This window comes from Callospermophilus lateralis, chromosome 11 (genome assembly GCF_048772815.1).
Source record: "Callospermophilus lateralis isolate mCalLat2 chromosome 11, mCalLat2.hap1, whole genome shotgun sequence".
Taxonomy (NCBI): Eukaryota; Metazoa; Chordata; class Mammalia; order Rodentia; family Sciuridae; genus Callospermophilus; species Callospermophilus lateralis.
Window position 1 is genome coordinate 902,434 of NC_135315.1, and position 20,816 is coordinate 923,249.

Below are 20,816 nucleotides of genomic sequence, written 5' to 3' on the forward strand. Positions count from 1 at the left end.
GACTGCCAGGTCTCCCTGGCCCCTGGGACCCCTGCTCTACCCAGGCCGGCCGCGGCCTTCCTGGACTCTCAGGAGACCCCAATCCTGGGGCCATCTCTTTTTTTGTTTTGGTTTTTCCCCCAAAATTCTGTAACACTTTGAGAAGTCACTAGGGAGTGAGAGAGGGCGCCGGAAGCGAGCGGCCTCCCGGGAGACGGGCAGCGGCTCCTTTGTTCCCACCACTCCTGTTGGGGTCCGGCGGCCGCTCGCCAGCCTGCCGCGCCCCGCCTCCGCGCTGGCTCCGGGGCCGAGTGTACGCCCGCGTCTCCGTGCCCCGGGCGGCCTCCTGGGAGAATGGTGGGTGCCCGGGGCGGCCTGCGCTGCGATGACCGACAGTAACCCCGCCCGCGGCGCTCTGGGCCGGGGTCAACGACCGCGCTCGCGCTGTGGCCCGCGCCGCGTTGCGCGGCCAGCCGCGGGTCCATCACCCTATCACCTAGCAACGCCCACTCGCGCACCACTATTGGACGGACGCGAGCGGCTACGGCGTCCGATTGGCCGTCGCGGCGGCGCAGGCCACGCCCCCAGCTCCGCGCGCGCACGGCTGTGGCGGGGTCTCGGCGGCGCGAGTTCCGGGGACGCGGGCCGGTTCCTTGGGTTGGGCTGTCTGCGCTTGCCCGGCGCGGTCCCGGCGTGGCCCCGGTTAGACCCAGTGTGAACCAAGCACGCTGTCCCACCTAGCGCGCGTGCCGCACACGCGGCGGCAGGAGCGGGGCGCTGGGGTGGGCGCCGGCCTGACCCGCGCGCTGTGCCCCGCGCCGGGAGGGAGCCGGGGCGGAAGCGGAGGGGCGCGCGCCCGCACAGGCCGGGCGGGGGGTGGCGCGCGCGGGCATCACCCCACCGACGGCGGCGCGCCGGGTCCCGGGGCGCAGCCCCGACGCTCATTGGCCTGGGCGGCGCAGCCAAGCTGTCAGCCCATGTGGCGTGGCCGCGCGGGGATGGCCGCGGTTTAAATAGCGCCGGCGCGGCCTAGAGGGAGCCAGAGAGACCGCAGCGGCACCCGCTCCGCTCCTCCCGCCGTGCTCACCGTCCGCCGCCTGCCGCTCGCCGCCACCGCCGCCGCCGCTGCCGCCGGGTCCAGGTACGCGGCGCTCCGCGGGGCTCGGAGTCGGGCGACCGGGCAGGGACCGCGCGGCTGGCGACGGCAGCGGCCCTCTCCTGGGCCCCTGGCGGCCTGGAGGGCGCCGACCGCGGGCCTCCGCGCCCACAAAGACTCAGCCCGGCCGGCACGCGCTCCCACCGGCCACGGCCCGGGGCAGCCCGCCGGGTCGGGCCTCTGGACCGGGAGGGTGCGGACCGGGCGGCGGCCAGCCCATTGGCCGGCCGGCTGGCTACCGTCACGTGGCCCGCGGGTTGCGGGAGGTAGGGCGCCGCGGGCCTGCAGGCGGCCCGCGTGGACGCGGCGAGGGCGGGCGCCGGAGCCTTCACTCCCGCCGGGGGCCCAATGTGGTGCGCGGGGCGCAGGCTGAAAGAGGCTGGGGGAGGCCCTGGGAGTGCACGAGGCCTCGGCGGAAGTTGCCCGACCAGCCGGCCTGCCTCCTTACCTTGGGCCCGGCCCCTCGCCTTCAAGGCGGCAGAAATTCCCGGCGCTGGACCCCTGGCCCAGGGCTCCTGGGCAGATGTTTCAGGAACTTAGATTCTTGGCAAAGCCCACTGCTGCCTCGGCCTGGACACAGAATCCTGAGGCCTCACCTGCCCAGCGTCTGGCAGGAGTGGTGCTCCAGGTTGGATCCTGCTGGAAGACCCGTCCTACTGGCAGAGGCCACCTTTACCCCATTTCCTCAAGGTCTTGGCACCCAGAGTGCCCAGGCTTGTCCCCCCTGGGTCCCTCCCAGTCCTGGCATCTTCTATGCTGCCCTGGGCAGCAGCCAGCCCCCACCCCCAACACAGAGGCAGCATCATTCTCCCAGGGGCCTGGGATGAGCATCTTTGCTGGTTGACCAGACAGACCCTGGTTTCCTGCTGGCTCTCTGGAGCGCCACCTTTTCTGCCCTGGCTGGCCCTCCCTGGGTGGAGCTTGCATAGCTCCTGCTGACTGCAGAGGGTGGGGAATCAGGGCAGCACAGCATGGTGGGATCAACCCAGGTCAGGCCTCTGCACAGAAAGGGTCAGAGCTCCTGAGGTGGCAGGCCAGAAGTAAGACCCAGGAACACCAGTCCACCCAGTGAGAGGGGAGGGTGGGAGGAGGGGAGGGTGGTGCCTGGATCAAGGTCTCCACCTGGGGCTTTCTAAGCGCCTGTCCTCAGGCAAGCCCCTAGGAAGGGTGAGGAGCAGCTCAGGCTAGCACTCCACACCATCAGTGGATCAGGGCGGTCCTCACCAAGGGCCTGTTATGCCCCTGAGGCACTGGTGATGTGTGTGTTGAAGCAGGGACTGACCTACCTTGGGCTGTCCACAGAGAGGAACCATGGAGGAGGTTGTGATTGCTGGAATGTCGGGGAAGTTGCCCGAGTCGGAGAACCTGCAGGAGTTCTGGGCCAACCTCATTGGTGGTGTGGACATGGTCACAGACAATGACCGGCAGTGGAAGGCAGGTGAGTGGCCTCAGGCTCCTCCAGAGCAGGGCACGTGAACTTTGCCCTTCCTGGGCCAGATGGACTCTTAGGAGGACAGGTGTGCTGCTGGAGTCCTGCGTCCAGGGTGCTGGAGACAGGCCCTTCTGGCGTGCTGCCTCTACCTGTGCCCTGCACTAACAGACACCAGGTGCTCAGGGAGGCTGGCTCAACTCTTCCATGCCCAGTGGGTTCTTCCACAAAGCAGTGCTACCTGATGGACGGGTGTGAGTCAGCATGGTGGGTCTGGCCTGGCTGGACACCTTAGGTCTCCCTGCTGGGGTCTAGTGAGCAGCAGGGACAATCCTGGCTTCCTGCAGCAGTCTCTGCTCTGGAGGGTTCCTTCTGAGATGTGGGGCTGGGCGTGGCAGACCTGCCTTGGTGGCTCCCCAGAGCCACTGAAGAGCAGGGTTTCATTATCTCCTCTGGCTCCAGGCCCCTTGTGACACCCACAGATACCTCTATAGAGATGAAAGCTGTCTCTGTGTCCACAGGGCTCTATGGTCTGCCCAGGCGGTCTGGCAAGCTGAAGGACCTGTCCAAGTTTGATGCCTCCTTCTTTGGAGTCCACCCCAAGCAGGCGCACACAATGGACCCCCAGCTTCGGCTGCTGCTGGAGGTCACCTATGAGGCCATTGTGGATGGAGGTAGGTGGAGGGGTGCTGCTGGCCACCCTGGGGGCCTGCAGTTAAAGAATCTTCCTCCAGGCTTCTCACTGCCTCTGCAGTGTCCAGGGCTGGGGCTGCTCAGCTGGCACTTGCCGGCATGCCCGAGGCCCCAGCACCACAGAAAAGCAGAGGGAAAAAGCAAAGTGCCAGCACGTCTGTTTTGGCTCTGAGAGTGCCTGGAGTGTCGGAGAGTGGCGTGAGCCACCTTCTCCTGACCCTGACTGGGGGCCAATGGCTTGGGAGGCGGGCCCTGGGTAGAGCGAAGTTTCACAACCACACACCAGCAATGTCCCAGGTGTGCCCCGTTGCCCCAGTTTCCTCACTCCTGATGCCTGGCTGGCTGGCTGGTCTTGGGGCAAGGGTGGGGCTGACAGCAGAGCAGGTAGCTCTGGCCAAGGGGGGCTTGATCTCCTGCCATGGCCATAGCCCCTGTGCTTCTACACCCCTGCCCCCCAGCATAGGCCCTGGGCAGCCTCAGCTTGACTTCAACTTTGAGAGGCCCTGCCCTGCTGATGTGCAGGGTGCCTCCAGCAGCTGTCTCTGGTTCCTGGGTCCTACTACTTGTGGCATGGACTCGTCCCCAGCAGGCAGACCTTGTAAGGTGGTTGGGGTGAGCCTCAGGTCACTGGATGCTGACCAGCCCAGAGCTGCTGTTGCAGGCAATGTGGCTCACTTGTACCCACCCTTGGATGAGGATCAGCTGGCAGAGTAGGACCCTGGTGGCCTCTTTAGTGGGAGCAGCAATGGGATGAGCATCCTTGCCTTAGGCTTTCCCACTGCCCAGGCCCATCCTGGGTAACTTGCACATCTACCTGGGGACTGTCCAGTGTCCCTCTTTCCAGTCTGGACACTTGGCCTTTGTCTCCCTGCTGCTCCTTATCTCAGCCTGTCCCGGGCAGGCTGCCCTTGGAGCTGGGATGCTCATTGGCCAGTGGGTTTTCCAGACTCACCAGTGATACCAAGGGCCAAGGGAGTTGCCTGGGGACAATACTGTCCACTGTCCTTGTGGCTGCCTATGGCTGCCGCCTGACCTAGTTGGGGATCCGCCTGCCCCACTGATGCCCCATTTCCTCTGTGACCTGGTCTGCCACGCGACCAGTGCTGGCTTCATGAAAAAAGTTTCGATTCATGAGTAAATGCTAGGGAGTTTTAAATTAGAGACAAGACTCTTATTACCTTTAATACCAGCTCCAGGATGGCTTCTCCTAGCTCCCGCCTCCAGCCACCTAATGCAGTAGCGAGGTTTACAGAAGAGACTAGCAAGAGAGGGAGAACACGCCAGGGAGTGAGCTTTTATTGGGGAACAAAAAATTCCAGGGAAAATCACATCCAATGAAGGTTAAGGGGGGCAGCATCCCAAGGTCAGGGGCGATGATTGGGTCTTCGGAGCAGTGGCCAGACACACCTCTGCACGGACAAGCCCTCGGACCTGGAGAAGGGTGGGGAATAGCTCTGACAGAGTTGTGTTTAAGGGCCTCTCACCTAGCCAGGGAGGTAGCTCAAACCACGTGCGAGGATGGCCTCCCACAACCTGGTTCTTATTTTCCCCCAACCTGCGCTGGCTGCCGGCCCCAAGTAGCTCCCACCTCCTCTGCAGGACACTTCGCCGCATTCAGGCCCCTTGGAGAGTGCTGAGAGGGCGTCCCCTCGCTCTGAGGCACAGGCCAAGGGCTGTGCCTCCACCCACAGAGTTGGACGGGGAGGGCTGGGCCTGACTGCTGCTTCTGACAGGCATCAACCCGGCGTCGCTGAGAGGGACACACACTGGTGTCTGGGTGGGTGTGAGTGGCTCCGAGGCATCGGAGGCCCTGAGCCGGGACCCTGAGACGCTCCTGGGCTACAGCATGGTGGGCTGCCAGCGAGCCATGATGGCCAACAGGCTCTCCTTCTTCTTTGACTTCAAAGGTGGGTTTAACCCAGGCCTCCCAGGTGGCATAACCCGGCTCTGGGTCTCTGGCTCCCTCTCGTGTTGTTCAGAAACCCAGTGGGGTCCCGGGAAGGCAGGCTTCTGCTCTGGGATGCCCACACCTGTCTCGTGCCACTGCTTACAGGGCCCAGCATCGCCCTGGACACAGCCTGCTCCTCCAGCCTGATGGCGCTGCATAGCGCCTACCAGGCTGTCCGCAGTGGGGAGTGCCCCGCTGCCATCGTGGGTGGCATCAACGTGCTGCTGAAGCCCAACACTTCGGTGCAGTTCATGAAGCTGGGCATGCTCAGCCCAGAGGGTACCTGCAAGTCCTTCGATGACTCAGGTAGGGATAGCAGGAAGGCCCAGCTGGGGGTCTCCCTGGTCACTTTGGCCAGCTGAGCCCTTGGAGTCTTAAGGGTCAGGCAGGGCAGTGGGACAGGACAGGTTTCCTTCTGAGCCTCTCCTGTCCTCTGCCAGCCTATCCCAGTAACCCCTCCCCAGAGCAGCCATCTGCCAAGCAGATGCTCCCTGTGGAGCCTGGGCTGAACCAGACCTCAACTCGGGTACCACTTTGTCCCAGGAAACGGGTATTGCCGCTCGGAGGCTGTGGTAGCAGTTCTGCTGACCAAGAAGTCCCTGGCCCGGCGGGTATACGCCACCATCCTGAATTCTGGCACCAACACAGATGGCTACAAGGAGCAAGGTGGGTATGGGGCGCTGACTACCAGACTAGAGGATGCTCTTAGAGGTGAAGGCCGTGCACCCCTGATAGAGGGCCCCTGGCGGTGTGCACACCATTCCTGCCTCTCAGCCTATCAGCAGAGGCCCCAGGAGCCTGAAAGCTGGCCCTGCAGGTGAAGCCAGCATGCTGGTCCTGGGGTCTATGGGCTTTTGGCCTTAGGCCTGCAGCCTGTCAGTCTGGAGGCCTGGAGGCGGCCGAGATCTAATACACGTCTCCACACAGGTGTGACCTTCCCCTCTGGAGAGGCCCAGGAGCAGCTCCTCCACTCCCTGTACCAGATGGCTGGGGTGGCCCCCGAGTCCCTCGAGTACATTGAGGCCCATGGCACAGGCACCAAGGTGAAGGCCCCACCGAGCCCCACCCCCACTGCAGGGCCCCCTGGCCGCAACCTTGACTCTCTGTGTCCCCACAGGTGGGAGACCCCCAGGAGCTGAATGGAATCGTCCGAGCCTTGTGCACCTCCCGCCAGGAGCCTTTGCTGATTGGGTCCACCAAGTCCAACATGGGACACCCTGAGCCTGCCTCTGGGCTTGCAGCCCTGGCCAAGGTCAGTGGTTGAGCTTTGTGGGTTGGACCCCAAGGCATCTATGCACTGTGGCCTCCATTCCAACCTTGCACCCCTGTTCCCAAGGCTGCGCTGCAGACTGGGCATGGCAGGAGAGCTTGGGCCTGGACTGCTGCTGCTGCAGGGTCCCTGATTGAGGACCAGGAGCAGTTGTGCCAGAGCAGGTGGGCATCTGCTCTGGGGCACCTTAAGGCTGGTCCCTCAGTGGAGAGCAGGCATGCCAGCCTGGAGGACCGCGGTCCCTGGGCTTCTAGCCTATCAGGCTGGGAGACAAGAGGGGCTCCAGAGAGGACACTGACTTAAAGAGGTGGAGGGTCTTGTACCCTGTGTTGCAGCACATGCGGCCACATGGAAGTCCCTGGACCCCTGTACAGAGGCATGCCTGAGTCCATGAGTAGATAACCTGCATTTTTAAAAAATTTGGTACAGAGGATTGAACGAACCAGGGGTTCTGGATTCAAAGCCAGCCTTAGCAATTTAGTGAGGCTATAAGCAACTTAACAAGACCTTGTTTCTAAGTAAAATGCAAAAAAAAAAAAGAACTGGGAGCTGGGTGTGGTGGCCCCTGGGTTCAATCCCTAGCACCCCCCACCCCCAAAATGTGAACCCAGGGGCTCTTGACCTCTGAGGCATACCCAGCCCTTTTTTTTTTTTTTTTTTTTTTAATATTTATTTTTTAGTTTTCGGCAAACACAGCATCTTTGTTTGTATGTGGTGCTGAGGATCAAACCCGGGCCGCACGCATGCCAGGCGAGCGCACTACCGCTTGAGCCACATCCCCAGCCCCTACCCAGCCCTTTTTGTTTTTTATTTTGAGACAGGGCCTCGCTAAGTAGTTTAGGGTCTCCCTATGTTGCTGAGGTTGACTTAGAACTTGCAGTTCTCCAGCCTTAGCCTCACAAGTTGCTGGGGTCATCTGTCCACCAGCCGCATTCTCTGGTTACAGGTGCTGCTATCCCTGGAGCATGGGCTTTGGGCCCCCAACCTGCACTTCCACAACCCCAACCCTGAGATCCCCGCTCTGCAAGATGGGCGGCTACAGGTGGTAGACCAGCCCCTGCCCATCCGCGGTGGCATCGTGGGCATAAACTCCTTTGGCTTTGGAGGCTCCAATGTACATGTCATTCTCCAACCCAACACGTACCTGCCCCCAGTGCCCGCTCCCCATGCCCCTCTGCCCCGCCTGCTGCAGGCCAGTGGGCGCACCGCAGAGGCTGTGCGAAGCCTGCTGGATCAGGGCTGCCAGCATGGCCAGGACATGGCCTTTGTGAGCATGCTCAACAGCATCGCACCCACCCCTGTGGCCACCATGCCCTTCAGGGGCTATGCTGTGCTGGGTGTCGAGGATGGAGGCCAGGAGGTGCAGCAGGTCCCCCCTGGTCGGCGCCCACTCTGGTTCATCTGCACAGGTGAGACCCCCACCAAGCCCCCATTAGCCCCATGGGGTTTGGCCTCTTTCTGGAGGGGCAGTGGAGGACAGGGTACATGGCTGTACCTGTGACCCTGTGTGCTCTCTGGACAGGGATGGGCGCACAGTGGTGCAGGATGGGGCTGAGCCTCATGCGCCTGGGCAGCTTCCGTGACTCCATCCTGCGCTCTGATGAGGCGGTGAAGCCCTTTGGGTTGAAGGTATCAGACCTGCTCCTGAGCACAGACGAGGAGGTCTTTGATGACATCGTCCACGCCTTTGTGAGCCTCACTGCCATCCAGGTAGGGCGTCTGTCCCAGGCCGGGTCCCAGGGACGCTCCCAGAGAGCTGCAGTCACCAGGGTCCGACGTCCCAGCCTGCCCAGTGATGGGCCCTTTGCTAGGCAGGCCCAGTGTCTTGTGGGTGAGAGGTGCTTGTGGGGGTCCTGCCATCAGGCAGAGGATACCTAGGGAAGCCTGGCACGCTGGGGCTTCCAGGACCAGATGTGCTGCTTACGAGGTGGTCTGGGAGAGTCAATAGGTGGACATGGCCTAATGGGGCCAGGGGCTGTCCATACCCAGCCACTGTCTCAGATCAACCCACTAGCCCAGGGGCTGGTATGACATGGCCTATCCCTACCCCAGATTGCTCTTGTGGACCTGCTGACCTCCATGGGCCTGAGACCGGACGGCATTGTGGGGCACTCCCTGGGGGAGGTGGCCTGTGGCTATGCCGACGGCTGCGCCTCCCAGGAGGAGGCTGTGCTCTCTGCCTACTGGAGAGGCCAGTGCATCAAGGAGGCCCACCTACCGGCAGGCTCTATGGCAGCTGTGGGTAGGTGTCACTGTGGCTCCCTCCTCCGTGGGCCCCAGGACCTTCCAGGGAGGGACTGCTCTCCTGGCACCTCTGAAAAAGGAGGCTGTCTTGCAGGGAGAGGGCCACACTGCCCGGACACATCTGTGCAGCAGTCCCTGGGTGCCCCAGAGACCATGAGCCTGAGCTACACCCCCACAGGACGGCCTGTGGGCTCCAGGGGGCGCCACCCAGCCTCCCTCCTGTGTCATCCCCATGATGCCGCCTTGGCCTGAGAGCAGGCGCAGCGGGGGTGCAGGGCGGGGTGCAGGTGCCTTGGGAAGGTGTGGCTGTCATGGTGCCCTCTCCTGCCATCATGGAAGCACCCAGCTGTGCCTGTGTGTCCTCTGGTCAGGCAGGGCTGGGGGTGGAGCTCTGGCCCCCATGCTGCCATCTTAGGTCAGCTGTGTTCACAGGCCTATCCTGGGAGGAGTGCAAACAGCGTTGCCCCGTTGGCATAGTGCCCGCCTGCCACAACTCTGAGGACACAGTGACCATCTCGGGACCTCAGGTAGGCCGTGCAGCTATGGGACAGAACTCTGCCCCACAGTGTCCTGTGTCCAGCCAGGTTTTGCCGGCCTGAGGGTGAAGGCCTCTGGGTCCCACCAGCCTTTGAAAGGCATTTTCCAAAAAACCCCTCCCACCACCTACTCCGAGCCCAAGCTGGGGAGACAGCATGGGAAGGTGCTGCCCAGGAGAGCTGGTCCAGGGCCCCTGTGACCTGCGCCCTGACCACTCCAGGCTGCCGTGAGCGAGTTTGTGGAGCAGCTGAAGCAGGAGGGCGTGTTTGCCAAGGAGGTGCGGACGGGCGGCTTCGCGTTCCACTCCTACTACATGGAGGCCATTGCCCCGTCGCTGCTGCAGGCCCTCAAGCAGGTGTGTGCTGGGCTGTGGGGCCCGGGGGACGGTGCCCCGAGCTCCTGCTGACCTTGCTCTTGCGGCAGGTGATCCGGAAGCCGAAGCCCCGCTCCACCCGCTGGCTCAGCACCTCCATCCCCGAGGCCCAGTGGCAGGGCAGCCTGGCCCGCACCTTCTCCCCCGAGTACAGTGTCAATAACCTGGTGAGCCCCGTGCTGTTCCAGGAGGCGCTGTGGCACGTGCCCGAGAACGCCGTGGTGCTGGAGATCGCGCCCCACGCCCTGCTGCAGGTGCGCCTTGGGCTGGCCTTGGGTGGGTGGCACCACTGGCCAACAGTCCCGGGGGAGGGGGACGGGTACAGCCAACAAGACGTCCGGGAGTCCCAGCCGTGGTGCCCTGCCCCCAGGCTGTGCTGAAGCGGGGCCTGAAGCCCAGCTGCACCATCATCCCCCTGATGAAGAAGGGCCACGAGGACAACCTGCACTTCTTCCTCACCAACGTCGGCAAACTGCACCTGGCAGGGTGGGTCTCCCTCCTGTCCCACTCCCCAGGGACTGGGCACCATGCTATCTCCAGATGCCCCTAGGCTGTGGCCTTTGCTGCCCCCAGCTTGGCCAGCTCAGGGCTTGGGGGTGGTTGGAAGTGGGCCATGGGTCTGAGAGCCCCAGGAGCTGAGCCACTCACTCCTCCCTCCCCTCTTGCCAGCATCAATGTCAACCCTGATGCCCTGTTCCCGCCTGTGGACTTCCCGGCTCCCCGGGGAACCCCCCTCATCTCCCCCCTCATCAAATGGGACCACAGCCAGACCTGGGATGTCCCAGCCACAGAGCACTTCCCCAGTGGGTCCAGCTCCGCCTCTGCTACCGTCTATACCATTGGTGAGCTGGGAGCTGGGCTGGCAGTGGGCTCCTTCCTGGCTGTGCACGCAAGCACTGAGACGGGTGCCCCCTGCAGACACCAGTCCCGAGTCTCCTGACCACTACCTGCTGGACCACTGCATTGATGGCCGCGCCCTCTTCCCTGCCACTGGCTACCTGTGTCTGGTCTGGAGGACGCTGGCCCACCGCCTGGGCCTATCTCTGGAGCAGGTGCCAGTGGTATTTGAGGATGTGACACTGCACCAGGCCACCATCCTGCCCCGGACAGGTGAGGATGCTCCAGGCAGGGTGCCCCTGGGGAGGGGGCCCCGGCCAGTCTGACCAGCTGCTCCACAGGGACGGTGCCCCTGGAGGTACAGCTGCTGGAGGCGTCCCGTGCCTTCGAGATCTCTCAGAACGGCAGCCTGATAGTGAGCGGTGAGTGGGGCCTGGCTGAGCCTAGGGCCTGGGGCTGAGGACTGGTGTGCTGCACCCCTTGCTCAGGCCCGCTGCTTCTTCTGTCCATAGGGAAGGTCTATCAATGGGAGGACCCTGACCCCAAGCTCTTTGAGCACCCAGAAGACCTGGGTCCTGCTGAGACCTTGCCCACCTCCTGCCTGACCCAGGCAGACATCTATAAGGAGCTGCGGCTGCATGGCTATGACTACGGCCCCCACTTCCAGGGCATCCTCGAGGCCACTCTTGAAGGTGGGCAAGGGCATTCTAGTTATTCAGATGGCCACCAGGGAGCCCTTCTCTACAGCTGGGGCAGCAGAGCCGAGAGGGAATGGAGGGCCTGTGGGTTCAGGAGGTGGCCCCAAGGCAGGCGAGGCCCAGCCTGCTGACCACCTTCTCTTACAGGCAATTCAGGCAAGCTGCTCTGGAAGGACAACTGGGTGACCTTCCTGGACACAGTACTACAGATGTCCATCTTGAGCTCAGGCCACCACAGCCTGCACCTGCCCACCCGCATCACTGCCGTGCACATTGACCCTGCCAGCCACCTGCAGAAAGTGTATGCACTGCAGGGGGAGACCCAAGGTAGCACTGCTTACAGCCCCTGCTTCACGCCCTGTGTGTCCCCAGCCTGCCCCGCCTGTCCTCACTGGCGTGTCTTGCAGGGGCTGACATGGTGGTGGATCACCATCTAAAGACCATGGTCGCTGGTGGCGTCCACATCATGCAGCTGCACACCACGGCGGCCCCGCGGCGGCAGCACGAGCAGCTGACCCCCGTCCTGGAGAAGTTCTGTTTCTCGCCCCACCTGGAAACAGGGTGCCTGTCCCAGAGAGCCGAGCTTCAGGAGGAGCTGGAGCTGTGCAAAGGTGAGGCCCCCGGGAACCTCAAGTGCCTCTGGGGACAGGGAGGTGCCCTAGGAAGGCCTGCTACCAGGCATGTCCTGGCAGCCCCTCACCTGTGGTCCCCAAGCCTGCCTCTCTCCCCTGCTCAGGGGAACACAGATCCCAGACCAGGCCCCTCCTGCTGGGCCACGATGAGCTGGGCCACGTCCTGAACCACTGGGGCTGGGACACTGAACCCACCCTCCTGGGCTGGCCACACAACTAGCCTGCCTACCATCTGCCAGCCGGGTCCTGGTCCTTCCGTCTGTTCATCCTGTGGCAGGTCAGGCAGTGGGCCTAAGGGGTGGCTGGAGGCTCAGAGGACACTGGCCTATCTTCTCTCTAGGACTGGCACAGGCACTACAGGCCAGGGCAGCCCAGCCAGGGCTGAAGACATCGGTGCTTGGGCTGGACGGGGCCCGGGAGCCCCCACAGCAGGGACTATCTCGGCTGCTGGCCGCTGCCTGCCATTCGCAGCTCAACGGCAACCTGCAGCAGGAGCTGGGCCAGGCACTGGTGCAGGAGAAGGCCCTGCTGCCCGAGGACGCCCTGCTCAGTGGCCTCCTCGACTCCGTAGCACTGAAGGCCTGTGTGGACACAGCCCTGGAGAACTTGCCCAGCCTCAAGATGAAGGTGGTGGAGGTAGGTGCTGGGCAAGGCCGCCAAGGCGCTCCTTTGGGTCCAGCGCTTGGTTCTACTTGAGACGGGGGAAAATCCAACCCCACTAGCAGAACAGAAGGAAGTGGTGTTGGGAGAGGGGGACGCTCCTGGGGCAGGGCCCAGTGCCAGTCTGCAAGTGGCTGCCCTGGGAGACTCTGGACTCCAAGCCAGGAGCATCACAGACGGGGCCTCTGGTAAAAGACAGGCAACTGCCTGTGTGTGCCCCTGGCTGGCCCCTGGACATTGGTTTCCACTGTGGCCTGGGTACCCCTGCCCCGTGGTGGCTGATCTGAGAAGCTGCTCCCTCCCCTCCACCAGGTGCTGGCTGGTGACGGACACCTGTACTCCCGCGTCCCGGCTCTGCTCAACACCCAGCCCATGCTGCAGCTGGATTACACGGCCACAGACCGCCAGGCCCGGGTGCTGGAGGCCGCCGCCTCCTTACTGCAGCAGTACGAGGTGGCACAGGGCGAGTGGGACCCCGCAGACCCTGCCCCTAGCAACCTGGGCATGGCCGATCTGCTGGTGTGCAACTGTGCTGTGGCCTCCCTGGGGGACCCAGCCCTGGCCCTGGGCAACATGGCAGCTGCCCTCAAGGAGGGAGGCTTCTTGCTACTTCATGCCGTGCTCAGGGGGCATGCTCTTGGAGACATCCTGGCCTTACTCAGCTCAGAGCCACAGCATGGGCCCAGCCTTCTGAGCCAGGTACCTCTGCTGGGTGCTTGGGGCTGGGTAGGGTGGGGGCAGGCTGGGCAGGCTGGGCACTGACCCCCATGCACACTCCCAGGATGAGTGGGAGAGTCTGTTCTCCAAGACTGCACTGCACCTTGTCGGCCTCAAGAAGTCCTTCTACGGCTCTGTGCTCTTCCTGTGCCGCCGGCCTGCCCCACAGGACAGCCCCATCTTCCTGCCCGTGGAGGACACCAGCTTCCGATGGGTGGACTCCCTGAAGGTCAGGCTGGGACTGGACCCTGCACAGCACGGCACGGCACAGTGCGGCTGGGACCTTCCTGGAAGCTCACTCTCTCATTCTGCAGGGCGTTCTGGCAGAGTCCTCCTCCCAACCTGTGTGGCTGACCGCCACTAGCTGCCCCACCTCAGGCGTGGTGGGCTTGGTGAACTGTCTCCGCAAAGAGCCTGGTGGGCACCGGATCCGGTAGGAGAGGTGCCCTCTAGCTGTGCCTGCCCCATCCCACCCCGCCCCGCCCTCAGTTTTTTTCAACACCTCTGTCCACCTGTAGGTGCATCCTGCTGTCCAACCTCAGCAGCACGTCCCCCATCCCTAAGGTGGACCTTGGATCCGCAGAACTGCAGAAGGTGCTGCAGGGGGACCTCGTGATGAATGTGTACCGCGACGGAGCCTGGGGTGCTTTCCGCCACTTCCCACTGGAGCAGGGTGAGCTCAGGCCACCGTGCCCCTGCCCCTGCCTGCTGGGCCAAGGAGGAGGGTGAGGACCCCGCCCAGCGAGGCCCTGTTTCAGCCCTGCTTCTGGTGCCCAGATAAGCCCGAGGAGCAGACGAGGCACGCCTTTGTGAACGTCCTCACCCGGGGGGACCTCTCCTCCATCCGCTGGGTGTGCTCGCCCCTGAGGCACGTGCAGCCCAGCAGCCCTGGGAGGCAGCTCTGCACCATCTACTACGCCTCGCTCAACTTCCGAGACATCATGCTGGCCACGGGCAAGCTTTCCCCCGACGCCATCCCAGGTGCCCGGGAGCTGGCCTGGGGTGGGCTGGGCAGGACCGCTGGGGGCCCAAGAGGAGAGGGCCCCTCCCAGCCTTGCAGGCAGGGCAGGCCTGCTGACGGGAGTTGTGCTCTGTCCCCAGGGAAGTGGGCCAACCGGGACTGCATGCTGGGCATGGAATTCTCGGGCCGCGATGCCTGTGGCCAGCGTGTGATGGGGCTGGTGCCTGCCGAAGGCCTGGCCACCTCCATCCTGGTGTCCTCCCAATTCCTCTGGGATGTGCCTTCTGGCTGGTGAGTGGGCGGGCCAGGTGCTGGAGGCCCCACAACATGGCAGCTGCCGGCTGGCCCCACTGACCCTGCACTGCGCCCTCAGGACCCTGGAGGAGGCAGCCTCCGTGCCCGTCGTCTACTCCACGGCCTACTACGCCCTGGTGGTGCGCGGTCGCATGCAGCGCGGAGAGACGGTGCTCATCCACTCGGGCTCTGGCGGCGTGGGCCAGGCAGCCATCGCCATCGCGCTCAGCATGGGATGCCGCGTCTTCACCACCGTGGGTAAGGCACAGGCCTCTGCGAGCACCTGGCCCGCGAGGACCTCTCACAAGGCTCACTGACGTCTCTGCCCAGGCTCGGCGGAGAAGCGGGCATACCTCCAGGCCAGGTTCCCCCAGCTGGAGGACTCCAGCTTTGCCAACTCCCGGGACACGTCGTTTGAACAGCACGTGCTGCGGCACACAGCAGGGAGAGGTGAGCAGCCGGCCTCGCCTCCTTCCAGCCGGGCTGGGGAGGAGCCACCCGCCTCTTCAGGTGCCTAACCTGGCCCTTTGCAGGCGTCGACCTGGTCCTGAACTCCCTGGCAGAGGAGAAGCTGCAGGCCAGCGTGCGCTGCCTGGCTCAACATGGCCGCTTCCTGGAAATCGGCAAATTCGACCTTTCTAACAACCATCCTCTGGGTGAGGCTTGCAGCCGCGGGAGGGCTGTGGGTGGCAGGCTCCAGGAGACGGTGGCTATGAAGAGCGTGTCCCCCCAGGCATGGCCATCTTTCTGAAGAACGTCACCTTCCATGGCATCCTGTTGGACGCGCTCTTTGAGGACGCGAGCACCAGCTGGCAGGAAGTGGCAGGCCTCCTGCGGGCAGGCATCCGCGACGGCGTGGTACAACCCCTCAAGCGCACTGTGTTCTCCAAGGCCCACGTGGAGCAGGCCTTCCGCTATATGGCCCAGGGGAAACACATTGGCAAGGTCCTCGTGCAGGTAAGGGCAGCGCCCCCTCCCGGCCCCCAGGTCAGGCCTCAGGAGGCGTCTGACCAACTGCTGCTTGGGCCTCAGGTGCACGAGGAGGACCAGGAGCCTGTGCTTCAGCGGCCACAGCCCACCCTGATGGCAGCCGTCTCCAAGACCTTCTGCCCAGCCCACAAGACCTACGTCATCACAGGGGGCCTGGGTGGCTTTGGCCTTGAGCTGGCCCAGTGGCTGGTGACACGGGGGGCCCGGAAGCTTGTGCTGACCTCGCGCTCTGGGATCCGCACAGGTGAGAAGCCAGCCCCAGCAGGGTTACACACCATCGCTCCAGGGCCTCTGTGGCCCCGGGGAGGCACACTGGAAGGGGTTGGGTGTCTCCCCTTCTACCGCACTCGGCCCGTGTCTCACAGGCTTCCAGGCCAAGCGGGTTAGTGAGTGGAGGCGCCAGGGCATCCAAGTGCTGGTGTCCTCCAGCGATGCCAGCTCACTGGAGGGGGCCCGAGCCCTTGTCACGGAGGCTGCACAGCTGGGGCCCATCGGAGGTATCTTCAACCTGGCCATGGTGAGGAGAGGTGCCTGGGCAGCCACAGGGCTGGGGGCTGGCCCTCGAGCAGCAGTAGGTGCTGAGGGCATCTCCCCCCAGGTCTTGAGGGACGCCATGCTGGAGAACCAGACCCCAGGGCTCTTCCAGGACGTCAGCAAACCCAAGTATAGCGGCACCCTGAACCTGGACAGGTGCGCTGGCCTCCTCTGTTCAGGATGTCCTGGGGGAGGCCGGGTGGGGATCCTGGACGTGATGGCTGGCGGAGAATGACGGGAGTGTCCGCAGGGTGACCCGGGAAGCCTGCCCTGAGCTAGACTACTTCGTGGCCTTCTCTTCAGTGAGCTGTGGCCGCGGCAACGCTGGCCAGAGCAACTACGGCTTCGCCAACTCCACCATGGAGCGCATCTGTGAGCAGCGCCGTCACGATGGCCTCCCAGGTGCGCCGCTGCCCGCAGCCTGACCCACAGCCCCGACCCCCACAGCCCCGCCCAGCCCCTGCCCTCAGCCCTCGCCCACCAACCCCTACCCACAGGCCTCGCCGTGCAGTGGGGTGCCATTGGAGATGTGGGCATTGTCCTGGAGGCCATGGGCACCAATGACACCGTCATCGGCGGCACGCTGCCCCAGCGCATCACCTCCTGCATGGAGGTGCTGGACCTCTTCCTGAGCCAGCCACACGCCGTCCTGAGCAGCTTTGTGCTGGCTGAAAAGAAGGCCCTGGCCCGCGGCAGTGCCGAGGGCCAGCAGGACTTGGTGAACACCGTGGCCCACATTCTGGGTGAGCACTGCCAGCAGAACCCCCGCTCTGCTGCGCCTGCCCAGGGGAGGCTGCTCCCTGAGCCTGCGTCCCCCGCTGGAAGGGCGTCACTGAGGGTCAGGCACGGCAGGGCCAGGGGCAGAGTTAGCTGGAGCTGCTGTGGCCCTGTGGCAGGGGCAGGGAGCCACACAGACCCAGGTGCAACCCGGTGCACCCCTGGGTCCCTCCCTCCACAGGCATTCGAGATCTGGCTGGGGTCAACCTGGACAGTTCCCTGGCAGACCTGGGGCTGGACTCGCTCATGGGCGTGGAGGTGCGGCAGACCCTGGAGCGGGAGCACGACCTGGTGCTCTCCATGCGTGAGGTGCGGCAGCTCACGCTGCGGAAGCTACAGGAGCTGTCCTCCCAGGCCCACTCGTCCCCTGGTACGTACAGGGGGAAGGTCCTCAGCCACCCGAGCTGCACGGGAGCAATGCAGCTCTCTTCCTGAGGGCACTCTGTGCACGGGAGCCCTGTGCCAGGCCAGGCCCGGCTGGCATCTGCCTCTGTCTTTGCAGAGGTGGCATCCTCCAAATCCAAGGTGGTCAGCCCCGCCCGGCAGCAGGCCCAGCTGAACATGAGCACTCTACTGGTGAACCCGGAGGGCCCCACCTTAACACGGCTCAACTCAGTGCAGAGCTCCGAGCGGCCCCTGTTCTTGGTGCACCCCATAGAGGGCTCCACCACTGTGTTCCACAGCCTGGCCGCTAAGCTCAGCGTGCCCACCTATGGCCTGCAGTGTACCCGAGGTAAGCCCCCCAGACCTCCCGTGGACAGGCCAAGCAGTGCTCACTGCTGTGACCCTTGGCTGCTCTGCCCCTGCTGAGTGCTTGCTGCTGCCCTTCCAGCTGCTCCACTGGACAGCATCCAGAGTCTAGCTGCCTACTACATCGACTGCATCAAGCAGGTGCAGCCCGAGGGGCCCTACCGGGTGGCCGGCTACTCCTATGGGGCCTGTGTGGCCTTCGAGATGTGCTCCCAACTGCAGGCCCAGCAGGGCCCGGCCCACCACAGCCTCTTCCTGTTTGACGGCTCACATACTTACGTGGTGGCCTACACCCAGGTGAGAGCCAGGCCAGCCAGGCTGGCTGCCCCACCCAGAGCCCTGGCTTCACATGGGCCAACTCCCTGCAGAGTCCCGGACGCTGCAGAGTGCCCACTGCAGCAGCCCCTCCTGCCCCACAGAGCTATCGAGCAAAGATGACCCCTGGCTGCGAGGCCGAGGCCGAGGCGGAGGCCATGTGCTTCTTCGTGCAGCAGTTCACTGATGCTGAGCACAGCAAGGTGGGCGGAACCCAGAGCAGGGGGAGGAGCATGCTAAGGGGCGGGGCCCAGGGCGGAGGGAGGAGCATGCTAAGGGGCGGCGCCCAGAGTAGAAGAGGAGCTTGGCAAGGGGTGGGGCCCAGGGCAGGGGAGGAGCACTGCAAGGTGGGCGGCGCCCAGGTGCCACGGACAGTGGGTTGAGATGTGGGGCTGTGAGGGGCCTCAGAGCCACTGGTCCACGCACACTCAGAGCCGGTTCCCTCAGGTGCTGGAGGCCTTGCTGCCACTGAAGGGCCTGGAGGAGCGCGTGGCTGCCGCCGTGGACCTCATCACCAGGAGCCACCAGGGCCTGGACCGCCAGGAACTGAGCTTCGCAGCCCTGTCCTTCTACCACAAGCTCCGCGCAGCAGAGAAGTACACGCCCAAGGCCAAGTACCACGGCAACGTGACCCTGCTGCGGGCCAAGACGGGCGGCGCCTACGGGGAGGACCTGGGCTCCGATTACAACCTCTCCCAGGTGAGCGGGCACCAGCGCTGGGGCGGCACCTGAGGGGTGGGGCAGGGCAGCCGCTTGACAGCCGCCACCCCCAGGTGTGTGACGGGAAGGTGTCGGTGCACATCATCGAGGGCGACCACCGCACGCTGCTGGAGGGCAGCGGGCTGGAGTCCATCATCAGCATCATCCACAGCTCCCTGGCCGAGCCACGCGTGAGTGTGCGGGAGGGCTAGGTCCTGCCCCTGTCCTCGCCCTCACCGAGACCACCACACCCCCACCACACCTGGTGCACAGGGGCTGCTGGAGAGGGTCCTGCTGGTGGGACCCCGCCTGTGACCCAGCACCACCGCCTCCCCTAGCGGCTGCTAGGAGTAGGACCATCACACATGCCCCACCTGCCCACCCCCTCCAGGGTGGGCACGGGGACCCAGAGCCGCTGACTCGGAGACACCTGATCTGTGAAGAGCCAGCGGGCCGGCAGGAGCCGGGCTGAGCCTTTTTGTATCTGTGTGGGGTTTGCCACGCTGGTTGGATAGTTGTTTCTCCATTTAAATTCTCATATTTATTGTATTGCTGGGAAAGACCCCTGAGGGCTCACCCCAACTCTGAATATGGCAGGAGCCACCTTGGGCAAACTTCCAGGGAGCACCAGACCTGCTCTGTGTCTACCATGCACAGGGGTGGCTGCCCAGGCCCACTGGCTGGAGCCCCCATGCCAGTCCCTGTTCCTTGTGCTCACCGCAGGGGAGGGTGGGACCCCCCAGGACCCCCAGGGAACAAGGTCTCCAGCAGGTGCCGTAGCCTGTGGCCCCTGGGTCCCCAGCACCCCCGGCTGCACCCATGATGCAGGGCCTACCTCATGGCCCTGCGGACCGCGCCGGGCACCAGCTCTTCACTTTCCAAGAAATGACTCAGATGGCTGCTTGGGTTTTGAAATTGTAACTGTCAGCGTACAGAACCATGTTTGGATTTTGTTCCATTTTTACACCAACTTGGTAAATGCTGCTCTTGATCTCCTGTTATCCAAGCCTCCCCATAATTAAACTGCACATGAACGCTGACCTGGTCAGATCTCTCTCCTCCCTGACCTGAGCTGCAGCTGAACCCCATCCTACCAAGGGTGTGTCCCCACTGCCTGGCAGTCCGCCAGCACAGTCCACACAGGACCTGCAGCCATCGGGGGAAGCAGGAGAGGGTGGGGTGCAGCTGGGCTCTGCCAGAGGAGCGGAGCCCTGCAGGCACCTTTCCAGGACCAGGCTCACTCAGCTGCCTGTGATAGAGAGTCTGCTTGGGCTGGACCCACCAATGACAGATACTGGCCCCACCTACAGAGCACCTTCGGCAACACCCAGGCCACACTTACCTGAGCTGATGCACTGAACACACACAGTAGGGCGGCACTGAGTGCACACAGTAGGGCAAAGCAGTCTTGGCTGGGCGGGAGTGGGTGGGGAGGCCCCAGAGCCTGGGCAGTGTGCAGGGAAAGCCAAGCCAGCCCCACAGGTGTGGATGTGGGTGGGGGCAGCCAGGGCCAGGACCTTGGCGCTGAGATGCAGGTGAACACGGAGAGAGCAACCAGTCAGCAGCGTGCCGGCCAGCCTCTCGCCCTATGATGCGACACGCCTGCCCAAAGCAAGGGCGGGGAGATGTGTCTGGCCTTAGTTTCAGGGGTCCAGCCCATGGGGGCCAGCTCGACCACTTCTGGAAGAGCTGTTTGACCAAGCAGAGGGAAAGCCAGCAGCAAGACACTGGTCCCAGAAGCACAGCCCTAAGGGACCAGGTCCAGCAGTGCACCCTTAGTGCACTGACCCACTGGCAGAGCCTCATGACCCGGCCACCTCCCAGGGCCTCTCAAGCTCAGCTGCATGAGGACAGGTCTTCAATGTGGGAGCCTCGCAACTCCAGGCCCAGCCGCAAAGACGGAATGTGGCTCAAAGGAAGAGCACCTCTGGGTTCAACCCCACTACTCGCAGGGGTATGGAAGAGGAGCCCCCCAATCTTAGACTTCCCAGCTTTCAGCATCAAGAGTCTAATAAACCTCTATTGCTTATAATGTACCCAGTCTCTGGTATTCTGTTAGAGCAGTAGAAAATGGACCAAGACAGCTCTCTCCATGGCCATCAGAGGACTTAGACAGTAACATTTCTTTTTAATCAAAGATTTAAAGAAACTGGGACATTTTTTCTCCCCTTCCCCATTTAGAACCAGACATTTAAGAAAATCATTGTCAAGTCTTGCTGACTGTAGAAATGATGAAACAAACTTGGCTTGCCACACAAGGAATCACTTTTCAAAAATCACTCAGAAAAGTCACAGCTACAGCCTGAACAAGCAATCCTTGAGC

At 63.5% G+C, this 20,816-nt stretch overlaps 1 protein-coding gene across 2 annotated transcripts; it reads left to right on the top strand.

The window, feature by feature from the left end:
• The first annotated feature begins 978 nt into the window (after positions 1 to 978).
• Positions 979 to 19,533, top strand: Fasn (fatty acid synthase). 2 transcript variants are annotated; one of them, XM_076871861.1, is made up of 43 exons: positions 979 to 1,120; positions 2,438 to 2,573; positions 3,086 to 3,238; positions 4,991 to 5,164; positions 5,311 to 5,511; positions 5,749 to 5,871; positions 6,133 to 6,248; positions 6,323 to 6,457; positions 7,422 to 7,884; positions 7,998 to 8,185; positions 8,528 to 8,717; positions 9,152 to 9,246; positions 9,477 to 9,611; positions 9,680 to 9,883; positions 10,000 to 10,115; positions 10,299 to 10,471; positions 10,548 to 10,739; positions 10,808 to 10,888; positions 10,979 to 11,158; positions 11,312 to 11,491; positions 11,572 to 11,775; positions 12,137 to 12,432; positions 12,769 to 13,155; positions 13,238 to 13,402; positions 13,488 to 13,606; positions 13,692 to 13,846; positions 13,951 to 14,154; positions 14,275 to 14,425; positions 14,508 to 14,686; positions 14,759 to 14,878; positions 14,962 to 15,084; positions 15,162 to 15,385; positions 15,461 to 15,662; positions 15,784 to 15,935; positions 16,017 to 16,108; positions 16,203 to 16,354; positions 16,450 to 16,695; positions 16,911 to 17,099; positions 17,232 to 17,462; positions 17,562 to 17,776; positions 17,899 to 17,997; positions 18,242 to 18,493; positions 18,568 to 19,533. In XM_076871861.1, the coding sequence occupies exons 2-43, from the start codon at positions 2,447 to 2,449 to the stop codon at positions 18,703 to 18,705; spliced, it is 7,521 nt and encodes a 2,506-aa protein (XP_076727976.1). In that variant the 5' UTR covers positions 979 to 1,120; positions 2,438 to 2,446; the 3' UTR covers positions 18,706 to 19,533. The 2 variants fall into 2 exon arrangements, with proteins under 2 accessions (XP_076727976.1, XP_076727977.1); XM_076871862.1 differs by having other exon boundaries at positions 7,998 to 8,164.
• The last annotated feature ends 1,283 nt before the right edge of the window (positions 19,534 to 20,816 follow it).